This window comes from Mobula birostris, chromosome X (genome assembly GCF_030028105.1).
Source record: "Mobula birostris isolate sMobBir1 chromosome X, sMobBir1.hap1, whole genome shotgun sequence".
Taxonomy (NCBI): Eukaryota; Metazoa; Chordata; class Chondrichthyes; order Myliobatiformes; family Myliobatidae; genus Mobula; species Mobula birostris.
The window spans coordinates 7,253,516-7,266,533 of NC_092402.1; the positions used below are offsets into that span (position 1 = coordinate 7,253,516).

General features: G+C 49.3%; 1 protein-coding gene across 1 annotated transcript in view; it reads right to left on the reverse strand.

Annotated features, from left to right (window-relative positions):
- Window positions 1-7,094: 7,094 nt before the first annotated feature.
- The window catches only part of LOC140191702 (cholecystokinin-like), a 9,002-nt gene continuing 3,078 nt past the window's right edge, over window positions 7,095-13,018 (reverse strand). The window contains exons 2-3 of the mRNA XM_072249351.1: window positions 9,164-9,382; window positions 7,095-7,457 (exon numbers count right to left, since the gene is read on the reverse strand). Coding sequence (XP_072105452.1) covers window positions 7,330-7,457; window positions 9,164-9,380 — 345 coding nt within the window. The 5' untranslated portion in view covers window positions 9,381-9,382 and the 3' untranslated portion in view covers window positions 7,095-7,329. The remainder of the gene's footprint in view (window positions 7,458-9,163; window positions 9,383-13,018) is intronic.

Here is a 13,018-nt window from a genome sequence, read left to right on the forward strand (position 1 = left end):
CAGGTGAGGGGGAAGGTGGGTGGGGGAGGGGAGGGGAGGAGGACAAGCTGACAGGTGACAGGTGAGACCAGGTGAGGGGGAAGGAGGAAATTAAAAGCTGACAGGTGATATGTTGACCAGGTGTGGGGGAAGGTGGGTGAGTTTGGGAGGGGCAGGAAGGCAAGGGGACGTTGGGTGGGAGGGGCAGGGGGTAATAAACAGGGAGGTGATTGCTGGAAAAGATGAAGGGTTGGAGAGGAAGGAGAGGAGAGTGGAGTGTAGGAGAAAGGGAAGGCGGCGGGACACCAGGGGAATGTGATAGGCGAAGCCAGGTGGGTGGGTGAGGAGGGATGAAGTGAGAAGCTACGAGGGGATCAGTGGGAAAGGTAAAGGGCTGGATGACAAGGAATCTGATGGGAGAGAAGAGTGGCCCCTGGGAGAAAGGGGAGGAGCACCAGGGGGAGGTGAGGTGCAGGTGAGGAGAAGAGGTAAGAGGCCGGGGTGGGGAGTGGGGAAGGGGGAGGGGAAGCATTTCCAGGAGTTGGAGAAATCGATGTTGACGCCGTCAGGTCCGAGACAGAATATGAGGTGTGGTCCTCAGCACACTGCCTTTGGCTCTCTCTCTCACGCACAGAAATGCAGGCAGCTCAGGCACTCTGTATTAGTACGAGGCTCAGGGATGAGAGGCACGGATTTCAAGTCCAAAGCATCACCATCAGCACAGCTCCCTGCCACGCATAGACACCCTGTTGCCCCACTGCCACTCACCAATTGCTTCTGAGTGCTCTGAACTTCAAATGTCCCAATTCCTTACCCTCATTTGCCACCCGAGCCATGGTAACCAGTGGTACTCAGTAAACAGGAGAGAGAGGGACATTTACTCATACAACCATAAGTGAAAAGAACAAATTAGGCCATTCAGCTCATCGAGTCCTCCCTAATATTCCATCATGGTTGATCCAGATCCCACTCAACCCCATACACCTGCCTTCTCTCCATATCCTTTGATGCCCTGACCGATCAGGAAGCTATCAACTTCTGCCTTAAATACACCCACAGACTTGGCCTCCACCGCAGTCTGTGACAGAACATTCCACAGATTCACTACTCTCTGGCTAAAAGAATTCCTCCTTACCCTTGTTCTAAAGGGTTGGCCCTCAATTTTGAGGCTATTCCCTCTAGTTCTGGCTACCACCACCATAGGAAACATTCTCTCCACATCCACCCTATCTAGTCCTTTCAACATTTGGTAGGTTTCAATGAGATCCCCCTGCGTTCTTCTAAATTCCAGTGAGTACAGGCCCAAAGCTGCCAAACGCTCCTCATATGTTAACCCCTTCATCCCCGGAATCATCCCCGTGAACCTCCTCTAGACTCTGTCCAATGACAACACATCCTTTCTGAGATAAGGGGCCCAAAACTGCTGACATTGCTCCAAGTGCAGCCTGACTGGTGTCTTATAAAGGCTTAGCATTGTCTGCCTGTTTTTATATTCTGTTATCAGGAGCACTGCATTCACAGGGCCCTTAGTATGATCAAGGATCACTCCCATCTATCCAGCATCCTCTTTGACTTTCTACCATCAGACAGGAGACTCCGATGCATAAAGACAGGAACAGTCAGGATGGGAAACAGCTTCTTCCCTCAGGCCTTTAGGCTTCTGAACTCCCTGCTGCATCACATTCGAAGTGTCGCTGGTTAATCTGTTCTGTACCCTACAATATTTAATTCATGCACTTTACTTTGTTTATCTGTGCATAATTCATTTGTAGATTTAATTCTTACTTTCCGAAGTAAGTGTCTGTTAGATGTGTGTTATGTGTGTAGGGCTCTCAGTAATACTAGATGGACTGTTAACTGTTGATCGATTATTACCAAAATAGCTTCTCTGAGGTGTTATATTAAAATGGCTTCTCGTACTGTTAACTGCTGAGCAAGGGGTTCTCTGTAACAGCAATGATTGGGTTATACAATGTGATAATGGAAACTGTATTCATTTGTTAGCCAATGGAAGTCATGTTCTGTTATCTTGTATCTGCGTGCTGAGTTGAGGAGCGCGGGCTTTTTCCGGAGGCGAGCGGAGAGGACGGATGTGTGAGGAACGGACAGTGGTTCCAGGGCAGCAGATACCGAACCTCGGGGTTCGGAGGGTGGCCGGAGTCTCGGAAGGACGTTGTGGATGGAATCGGAGGCGTGAGCTCCAACAAATTAACATATTATGTGCACCAGACTGATAAGTTACTCATGTGGCGCCTTTTCTTGTAGTTGTTGCTACTAACCCATCACCAACGATTTGTTATAGAGTACAATTCTTTACTCGCACTTTGTATATTGTCTCATATTTGTGTCTTGGCTGATCATTGGGCGACTCACACCTTATCCACACCAAAACAATTGCACTGTTTGGCGGGGTCAACAGCTATTCACCCTAGGCAACGGGAGTCAAAGGGCCAAAGGCCGTTACTTGAGTACTGTGCTTTGCACCCTGGTCTGGAGCAATGTTGTCTCGTTTGACGGTATACATGTATCTAGTTAAATAACAATAGACTTGACTTCTCCCCGTAACCTTTGACGCCCTGACTAATCAAGAACCCATCTTAAGGAGCTAGGTAGAAGATTGAGATACGGGTCCTCCGGGGTAATAATCTCAGGATTGCTGCCTGTGCCGTGTGCCAGTGAGGGTGAGAATAAGATGATTTGGCAGGCGAGGAACTGGTGCAGGGGTTCAGATTTATGGGTCATTGGGATCTCTTCTGGGGGAAGGTACAACCTGTAGAAAAGGGACGGGTTACACCTGAACCCAAGGGGTTGGGGGGGGGGGTGGGTGGGTGCAATATCCTTGCGGGCAGGTCAGCTCGAATTGTTTGGGCGGGTTTAAACTAATTTGGCAGGGGGGTGGGAACTGGAGTGATAATGCTGAAGATGAGGTAGTTGGTTTACAAACAGAGGCAATGTGTAGTGAGAATCCAAACGAGGAGAGGCTGATGATAGGGCAAAATTGCAGTCAACAGGATGAGTTGCAAGATGAAAGGTGGACAAAATCGAAATGGGTGAATAAGGTGTTGTATTAGAAAGTGTGCAGTATACAGAATAAGGTAGATGAACGCGTAGCACATTTACAGGTAGGCAAGTATGATGCTGCAGGCATCACTGAATCATGGCTGAAAGATTATAGCTGGGAGATTAATGTCAAAGCCATCCGTTAGTCTTGCGAGACCATGGATCTGTGCCTGGAAAGTCTTCACTCTCCAGGGTGCAGGCCTGGGCAAGGTTGTATGGAAGACCGGCAGTTGCCCATGCTGCAAGTCTCCCCTCTCCACGACACCGATGTTGTCCAAGGGAAGGGCATTCGGACCCATACAGCTTGGTACCAGTGTCGTCGCAGAGCAATGTGTGGTTAAGTGCCTTGCTGAAGGACACAACACGTCCCCTTGGCTGGGGATGTCAGAGGATAAACATTGTATTGAAAGGACAGGCAGGAATCCATAGGGGGTGGCCTTGCTCTTTTGGTAAAAAATGATATCAAATTATTAGAAATAGGTGACATAGAGTCAGAAGATGTTGAATCATTGTGGATTGGACTAAGGAACTGCAAGGGTAAAAAGACCCTGATGAAAGTTATATGCAGAACCCCACCCTCAAACAGTGGTAAAGATGTGGTTTACAAATTACAATGGGAGACAGAAAATGCATACCACAAGGACAATGTTACAATAGTCATGGGGAACTTTGATATGAAGGTAGATTGGAAAAACCAGGTTGGTGCTGGATCCCAAGAGGGGGAATGTCTAGAGTGCCAATGAGATAGCTTTTTAGAGCAGCTCATGGTTTGAGTCGACCAGGGGATCTGAAATTCTGGACTGGTTGTTGTGCAATGAACCAGTATTGATTAGAGAGCTTAAGGTAGAGGAACACTTAGGGGTAACTGATTATAATATGATATAATTCATCCTGCAATCTGAGAAGGAGAAGCTAAAGTCAGATGTACCAGTATTACAGTAGATGGGGTGTCAGGGAGGGGTAGCACCTCTGGTGGGGGAGCATGTCGCATCCTTTTCAGGGCGGTTAGTCCACCTTTGGTCCCCACCTGGCACTCAGCTCTCACCTGTGGCTCCTTGTAGCCGTTTTCATGTGACAGCGGCCATACCCCGGGCAACGGCTTCGACAAGCCGTCTAAACCAGGTGAGGGTAGCCAACGGGTCTCAAACCCTCGGTGAGATAGGGAGTCGTCTATCCCAGCATGTGAAGACAGACTCCGGCAGATTGAGTGGACGAGACCAATGGAAGGTCCAACGGTCAAGAAGGTGGTCTCTGCAAACGTCATGGAACGTGTAGAGCAGGACAAGACACAGAAGACGTCCTGGCCATCCGCTGCGTCTAGTCCCATCTCCAGCCGTCTAGGCTCTGTCTTGCCACTGGACCCAGATGGGAATTGGGAAGAGAGAGTGAGGCTGACGCTGCGCAACTCTCCCTCACTTAAATCCAAATCACTCGCTAGTCTTGACACCATCAATAATGGTGTCGAGGTCCTCATTGACATCGACGATGGACGAACAACATAGTAGAGTAAAGGGAATTACAGAGGCACGAGAGAGGATTTGGCCAGAATTTATTGGAAAAGGCCACTGGCAGGGTCGATGGCAGAGCAGCAATGGCTGGAATTTCTGGAAGCAATGTGGAAGTCACAGGATATATACATCCCAAAGAGGAAGAAGTATTCGAAAGGCAAGATGACACAACCATGCCTAACAAGAGTAGTCAAAGTCAACATAAAAGCCAGAGAAAGCATATAATACAGCAAAAATTAGTGGAAAGTTAGAGGATTGGGAAGCTTTATAAAACCAACAGAAGGCAACTGAAAAAGGTCATTAGGGAGGTAAAGGTGGAATACAAAATTAAGCTAGCAATAATATTAAAGAGGACATGAAAAATTTCTTCAGGTACAAAAGGTGTAAAAGAGAGATGAGAGTGGTATTGCACTGCTGGAAAATGATGCTGGAGAGGTAATAATGGGGGACAATGAAATGGCGGATGAACTGAATAAGTATTTTGCATCAGTCTTCACTGCGGAAGACACTAGCAGTATGGTGGAAGTTGCATGTGTCAGGGGGCATGAAATGTATGAAGATATCATTAATAATAAGGAGAAGGTTCTTGGGAAACTGGAAGGTTTGAATATAGATAAGTCACCTGGGCAAGATGGTGTACATGCCAAGGTTCTGAAAAAGGTGGCCGAAGAGATTGTGGAGGCATTAGTAATGATCTTTCAAGAATCACTAGATTCTGGGATGGTTCTGGAGGACTGGAAAATTGCCAATACTCTTCACTCTTCAAGAAGAGAGAAAGGCAGAAGAAAGGAAATTATAAGCCAGTTAGTCTGACCACAGTGGCTGGGAAGATATTGGAGCTGATTATTGAGGCATATGTACTTGGAGGCATATGATAAAATAGGCCATAGTCAGCATTGCTTCCTCAAAGGAAAATCTTGCCAGATAAATCTGTTTGAATTCTTTGAAGAAATAACAAACAGGATAGACAAAGGAGAATCAGTTGATGTTGTGTACTTGGATTTTCAGAAGGCCTTTGACAAGGCGCCACACATGAGGCTGCTTTAACAAGCTATGACCCCATAGTATTACAGAAGAGATTCTAGCATGGATAAAGCAGTAGCTGATTGGCAGGAGGGAAAGAGTGGGAATAAAGGGAGCCTTTTCTGGCTGGGAGCCTTTTCTGTCTGGCTGCCGGTGACTAGTGGTGTTCCACAGGGGTCTGTGTTGGGACAGGTTCTTTGTACGTTATGTGTCAATGATTTTGGTGGTGGAATTGATGGCTTTGTTGCAAAGTTTGCAGATGATACGAAGACAGGTGGAAGTGCTGGTAGTTTTGAGGAAATGGGGGGCTGTAGAAGAACTTAGACAAATTAGGAGAATGGGCAAAGAAATGGCAGATGGAATATGGTGTCGGGAAGTGTATGGTCATGCACTTTGATAGAAGAAATGAAAAGGATTGGCTGTCTTCTAAATGGAGAGAAAGTACAGAAAATCGAGGTTCAGGGGGCTTGGGAGTCCTTGTGCAGGATTCCTTAAACGTTACTATGCGGGTTGACTTTGTGGTGAAGAAGGCAACTGCGATGTTGGCATTCATTTCAAGAGGACTAGAATATAAAAGCAAGGATGTAATGCTGAGGCTTTAGAAGGCACTGGTGAGGCCTCGCTTGGAGTCTTGTCAGTACTTTAGGGCCCCTTTTCTAAGAAAGGACGTGCTGAAACTGGAGAGGATTCAAAAGAGCTTCACAAAAATGATTCCAGGATAGGACGGTTTGTCATATGAAGAGCGCCTGATGGCTCTGGGCCTGTGTTCACTGGAATTCAGAAGAATGAGGGGAGACCTCCTTGAAACCTATTCAATGGTGAAAGGCTTTGATAGTGGAGAGGATGTTTCCTCTGGTGGGTCAGTCTAAGACCAAGGGACGCAGACTTAGAATAGAGGGGCATCCTTTTAGAAAAGAGACGAGAAAGAATTTCTTCAGCCACAGAGTGGTGAATCTGTGGAATTCTTTGATACGGGCAGCTGTGGATGCCAAGTCTTGACATATATTTAAGGCAGAGGCTGATAGACTCTTGATTGGTCGGGGCATGATGTGATACGGGGACAAGGCAGGAGACTAGGACTGAGAAGGAAATGGATCAGTCATGATGCAATGGGAGAGCAGACTCGATGGGCCAAATGGCCTAATTATGATCCTTAGGGTCTTAGTGCGTGGCCAAGTGATTAAAGCGTTGGGCTCACGATCTGAAGGTCGTGGGTTCGAGTCTCGGCCAAGGCAGCGTGTTGTCTTTGAGCAAGGCACTGCTCCAGTCCACCCAGCTGAAAATGGGTACCGGCAGATGCTGGGGGTTAACTTCACGATAGACTAGCGTCCTATCCGCAGGGGAGGGGGTGAGTCTCGTACTCACTTCACGCCACGGAAACCGGCATAAGCCTGATGGGCCACAAGGCTCGGGACAGACATTAACCCTTAAGGTCTTAAACTGCTACACCCATTTTTCAAATGACTGCAAGTAATCTGCGGTACCCAATAAACACCAGAACGCGCGTGGTTCACACACGTACACCATTTATTCAAACAACCAAAAATATCAAATTCTCAGAGTAAAACTAACAGCTGCAAACCTTTGAATAATTCTTAAGTCAGGTCGAAATTCTTTCCTGTATGGTTTTGAAAACGAGTTTCTATCTGAAACAGCGACTGAGGCGTTGGACTCAGTCAGCCGGACACTGGGTGGTGGGAGTGGTTTCCAAAGGCTGCGCATTGAACTTCCTCGGAACGGTGACCCTGGTTTCCGACGTTTAGGAGTCCAGTTCGTAGTCCTCGGCGCTGCGCCGGCCGAAGTCCATCCAGCCGGTGTAGTCTCTGTCCTTCATTTGATGGAGGAGATCGCGCAGCTGGTAGTGGTTGGCCCGGTGGGACAGGCCCGCTGTGGAGGAATGGCACACGTCAGGTCGCAGCTTCGCTTGTGACCCCCTTCACGCACCGGCGGAGCGGGGCAGGGTGGGGAGGGAGGCACGTCCCCTCCACAGCAACCCCCCCCCCAACTCAAACACTCAAACACACACACACACACACACACACACACACACACACACGCACACACCAGCCCTGTATTCGTCACCCTTTTCAATTTCGTCCCCCCTTTTCACAGTACAACCCGTCCCGCTGACTGCAATTTTGCCCCATCCTCTGGCTCCCCTTCTTGACAGTCTCACTCTACACTGCCTCTGCCTGTAAACCAACAACCCGATCCTCAGACCTACCCCTATGGTTCCCACCCTCCCCCATGCCACCTCCCCCCCGCCCCGCCGCCAAATTAGTGTAAACCCTCCCCAATAGCTCTCACAAACCCACCTGTAAGGATGTCGGACCCCCTCGGGTCCTCTGGTACAGGTCGTACCTCACCCCCAGAGGAGATCCCAAATGATCTATAGATCTGGAACCCTGCCCCCTGCACCAGTTCGTCAGCCACACATTCACCTGCCAGATCTCTCCCCCCCCCCACCCAACTCTTGCCCTCGCTGGCACATAGCGCAGGCAGCCATCCAGGGGTTGTAACCCTGGAGGTTCTGCTTTTCTGCTTAAATTCTCTAAATTTTCTCCCTTTAGGACCTCCTCCCTCTTCTTTTTTGAGGCATTGGTACCAACGTCCGGCACCTCAGCTCATTCCCCCCCCCCCCCCCGCCTTTTAGAATGAGACGTCTGGAAGCTGGGAGGCAATATACAATCTGGGTCTCTCTATCGTGTCCGCAGACTCTCCTGTCTACTCTACCTATGGAATCTCCTACCACCACTGCATTCCTCCTCTGGTCCATTCCCTTCTGAGCCAGAGGGCAACCCTCGGTGGCAGAGACCCAGATGCTACACCCCCCCTCCCCAACGTACGTCGTCCTCCCCAACAGTTTCTGAAAAAAAAACCCGGTATATTTATTATTATTTGCAAAGGCCACAGGGGTACTCTGTACCGTCTACCTATTTCCCTTCCCTCTCCCGACAGTCACCCATTCACCTGTCTCCTGCACCCCCGGGGCGACCCCCTCCCTGTGGCTCCTCGGTTTCCCCTCGTCGGGCCAAAGGTCATCGAGCTGCAGCTCCGCTTCCTTAAACGTCCCCTCTGAGGAGCCGCAGCTCGGTGCGCCCGGCGCAGCTGCAGGTCACCCGGGAGGGTGGAGGTCTCCCAGAGCTCCCAAATCTCTCACAAAGAACAGAACATTCTTATTGCCCTAACTACACGCTGACAGATGAGGAAAGAGCAGGAAAAAAGCAGATGTCGCCTTTAAGAATCTCCCCACTCTAACACCGACCCACTCCAACAATGGCCGTTCTGCTTGCCCCCTGCCTCATTTTTATTTGACCTTGTCAATGACTCCCGATCTCCAACTGGCCGCCGTCAACTGACCTGGCCTCCGCAGCCGCCGGTGGCAATGAATTCCACAGATTCGCCACCCCCTGGCTAAAGAAATTCCTCCTCATCTCTGTTCTAATTAGAAGTCCTTCTAATCTGAGGCTTTGCCCTCTGACCTTAGACTTCCACTCTACCGGAAACATCCTCCCCACGTCCACCCAATCTAGGCCTTTCAATATCGACTCTTTCAGGTGAGGGGGGAATGCTCAATTGAGCCTGCCGCCTACCTTGCTGAATTTGAGGCATCAGTCTCGATATCAGCCCGTCCACTCTTAAGGACGGGGCCCGGCGGCCCAGGGAACCGGCTCGGAAGGTCGAGGGGTGCTTCCCGCTGAGGTCCAGGACACCGGCCCCTCCGTCGCTGTGGGGGTCTGAGAGGGCCTTGGAGAGGCAGCCTGTTGCCAGGACAACCACGAGGAGACTGACGTACACGGTGTTGGCCATCGCTGCAAGACAGAAAAGGGATCCACAGGTCTCTGAGCCTGGGAGTGCGAGCACGGCCTCAGTCCATCTCAGCATCTCCAAGGGCAACGGGGGGTCCACAGCAAAGCTCGCGATCCCTGTGCCCGTCGGGCAGGGCAGAGGCGCGTCGAGGATTTGCGCGGAGCTTCGGTTAAACCACCCGCAGAAGGCGATTAGAGTGAATTAAATGATTGCGTGTCGGAATCAGAATCAGGTTTATTTTCACTGGCAAACAGAGCAGCGCAAAAATACTGGGCGGATCTGGATCTCAGTCTGGTTGGAATGCTGTTGGGTTGACCCTATTGTTTGCAGGACGTGTGTGTGTGTGTGTGTGTGTGTGTGTGTGTGTTCCCTCTCTCCCCCTTCCTCCCCATCCCTCCCTCTCTCCCTCCCTCTCTCCCTCTCTCTCTCCCTCCCTCTCTCTCTTCTTCTCCCCCTCTCCCCCCTGTGGTTTTTTTTGGCTCTTTTTATAAAACTGGGTTATTCGAGCTTCTTGCCTCGTGGCTGCCTGTAAGCAGGCAAATTTCAAGGTTGTATTCTTCAAGAAAGCATTCTTCTAGGGTGCATCACAACCTGGTATGGAAGTTGTCCTGTCCAAAATCGAAAGAAGCCGCAGAAGATCGTGAACACGGCCCAGCACATCACACAGACCAATCTTCCGTCCGTGGACTCACTTTACACCGCACGCTGTCGGAGCAGTGCTGCCAGGATAATCAAGGACACGACCCACCCAGCCAACACACTTTTCGTCCCTCTTCCCTCCGGGAGAAGGCTCAGGAGCTTGAAGACTCGTACGGCCAGATTTGGGAACAACTTCTTTCCAACTGTGATCAGACTGCTGAACGGATCCTGACCCGGATCTGGGCCGTACCCTCCAAATATCCAGACCTGCCTCTCAGCTTTTTTGCACTACCTTACTTTCCCTTTTCTATTTTCTATTTATAATTTAGAATTTAAATTTTTAATATTTACTAATTTTAGCTATTTTAAATATTTAATATTTGTAATCCAGGGAGTGTGAAGCGCAGAATCAAATATCGCTGTGATGATTGTACGTTCTAGTATCAATTGTTTGGCGACAATAAAGTATAAAGTATAAAGTAATGCAGGAGGAGCTCAGCAGGTGAGCCAGCATCGATGGAAATGATTAAACAGTCGAAGTTTCGGCCTGTTTCTCTTCATCAGGACTTGTGGTAAAGTATGCTGTTTTGCGGCAGCAAATAGTTATTTTAAAACTATTAGTTAGTAATGTACAGTGCTGTGTAAAAGTCATGGGCACATTTCTATACAGCTTGGGTGCCTAAGTACTGTGTTATAACATTGGACTTCACCTAAACGCTAAAAAGACAGAGTACATGGCGTTTAACTGCGACGAAGGTACTCTCAAGACCGTAGAGAATGATACCACTAAGAAAGTCTTTGACTACAAGTATCTCAGGTCAAGAATGATGAGTTCGGAGAAGGACATGAAGATACGGATGGCGCTGGCGTGGAGGGCTATGAACGACATGAAGGAAATCTGGACGTCGAATCTGACCAGAGGGCTTAAAAAGAGGATTTTCACAGCAGTCATAGAGTCCATTCTCATGTACGGATGCGAGACGTGGACACTCACCAAGACATTGCGAAAGTCTCTCGATGGTTGCTATTCACGAATGCTCCGGATGGCTCTTGACGTGAGTTGGCGCAGTACATGACGAACGTCGAGCTCTGTAATGACCTACTGATGCTCACCACTAAAATCGAGGCGAGAAGACTGCAACTAGCGGGGCACTGTCTACGCCACCCCGAGCTACCTGCCAGCCTAGTCATCATATGGGAGCCCAAGCATGGGAGGATGAACCCTGGGCGCCCTCCTGAGACTATGGTCAACACGCTCCTAGAAGACAGCGGCGCGGCTAATGTAGATGAACCGAACACACTGATGATGGAGAGTGAGAAGTGGAGAGTCCGTCATCGTGCCTGACGCCGGCCGGCCCCCTGGGTGTGAGTCGATGTTATAGTAGTAGTATTAGTCAACGTGGAGCGGAGAGCGAGTTTGTAAATCTGATGGGAGCAAAGGAGGTTGGAGCTGTACGTGAGGGGTGAGGGACGGGTGGCAGAGAGGGAACGCCAGGGGCGGGGGCGGGGGCAGACACACCGACCCCTGAGACACCAAGCAAGGTCATTTGATTCTAAACAATTGGATCACTGACCATTACAGCACGTCCCTCTGGTGCTTCCAGCACCCTCCCCTCTCCCTTCCCCTTTTCCCAATCATGACTCCCATATCCCTGCCCTCCCCTTTCCACTCTCGGTCCTCATTAGTAGACTGATGGTGGCGACTCATTGCTCTCCGGCTGAAGAAATTACTCCTCATCTCTGTTCTAAAGGGACGTCCCTGTATTCTGATGTTTTGCCTTCTGGTCCTAGTCTCTCCTACCCGCCCCCCTCCCCCCACCACCACCCCGCAACTACGGGAAACATCCTTTCCACATCCACTCTATCTAGCCCTTTCGATATTCAATCGGATGCAATGAAATCTCCCCCCTCATTCTTCTAAACTCCAATGAGTCCAGGCCCAGAGCTGACGCATCCGAAAAAAAACAACTGGGAAATCATTTTGCAGTCGTTCACTCTGTCGTGAGTGGGAAGGGTTCGATTGATCTTGGAAAAGGGCCTGTGCTGTTCTACGTTCTATGTTCTACATTGTTCTGTCCGAGTTTAGACTGTTGGGTACAGTTCTGGTCACCACACTACAGGAAGGACATGGTAGGAATGGTAGCACACGGTACCGGTCCGCGTTGGGGCCGCTTCTTTTTACATTGTACATCAACGATTTGGATTATGGAATAGATAGCTTCGTGGCTAAGTTTGCTGACGATACGAAGATAGGTGGAGGGGCCGGTAGTGCTGAGGAAACGGAGAGTCTGCAGAGAGACTTGGATAGATTGGAAGAATGGACGAAGTGGCAAATGAAATACCATGTTGGAAATTGTATGGTTATGCACTTTGGCAGAAGAAATAAACAGGCAGACTATTATTTAAATGGGGAGAGAATTCAAAGTTCTGAGATGGAACAGGACTTGGGAGTCCTCGTTTAGGATACCCTTAAGGTTAACCTCCAGGTTGAGTCGGTGGTGAAGAAGGCGAATGCAACGTTGGCATTCGTTTCTAGAGGAATAGAGTATAGGAGCAGGGATGTGATGTTGAGGCTCTATAAGGCGCTGGTGAGACCTCACTTGGAGTACTGTGGGCAGTTTTGGTCTCCTTATTTAAGAAAGGATGTGCTGACGTTGGAGAGGGTACAGAGAAGATTCACTAGAATGATTCTGGGAATGAGAGGGTTAACATATGAGGAACGTTTGTCCGCTCTTGGACTGTGTTCCTTGGAGTTTAAAAGAATGAGGGGAGACCTCATAGAAACATTTCAAATGTTGAAAGGCATGGACAGAGTGGATGTGGCAAAGTTGTTCCCCATGATGGGGGAGTCTAGTACGAGAGGGCATGACTCAAGGATTGAAGGGCGCCCATTCAGAACAGAGATGCGAAGAAATTATTTTAGCCAGAGGGTGGTGAATCTATGGAATTTGTTGCCACGGGCGGCAGTGGAGGCCAAGTCATTGGGTGTATTTAAGGCA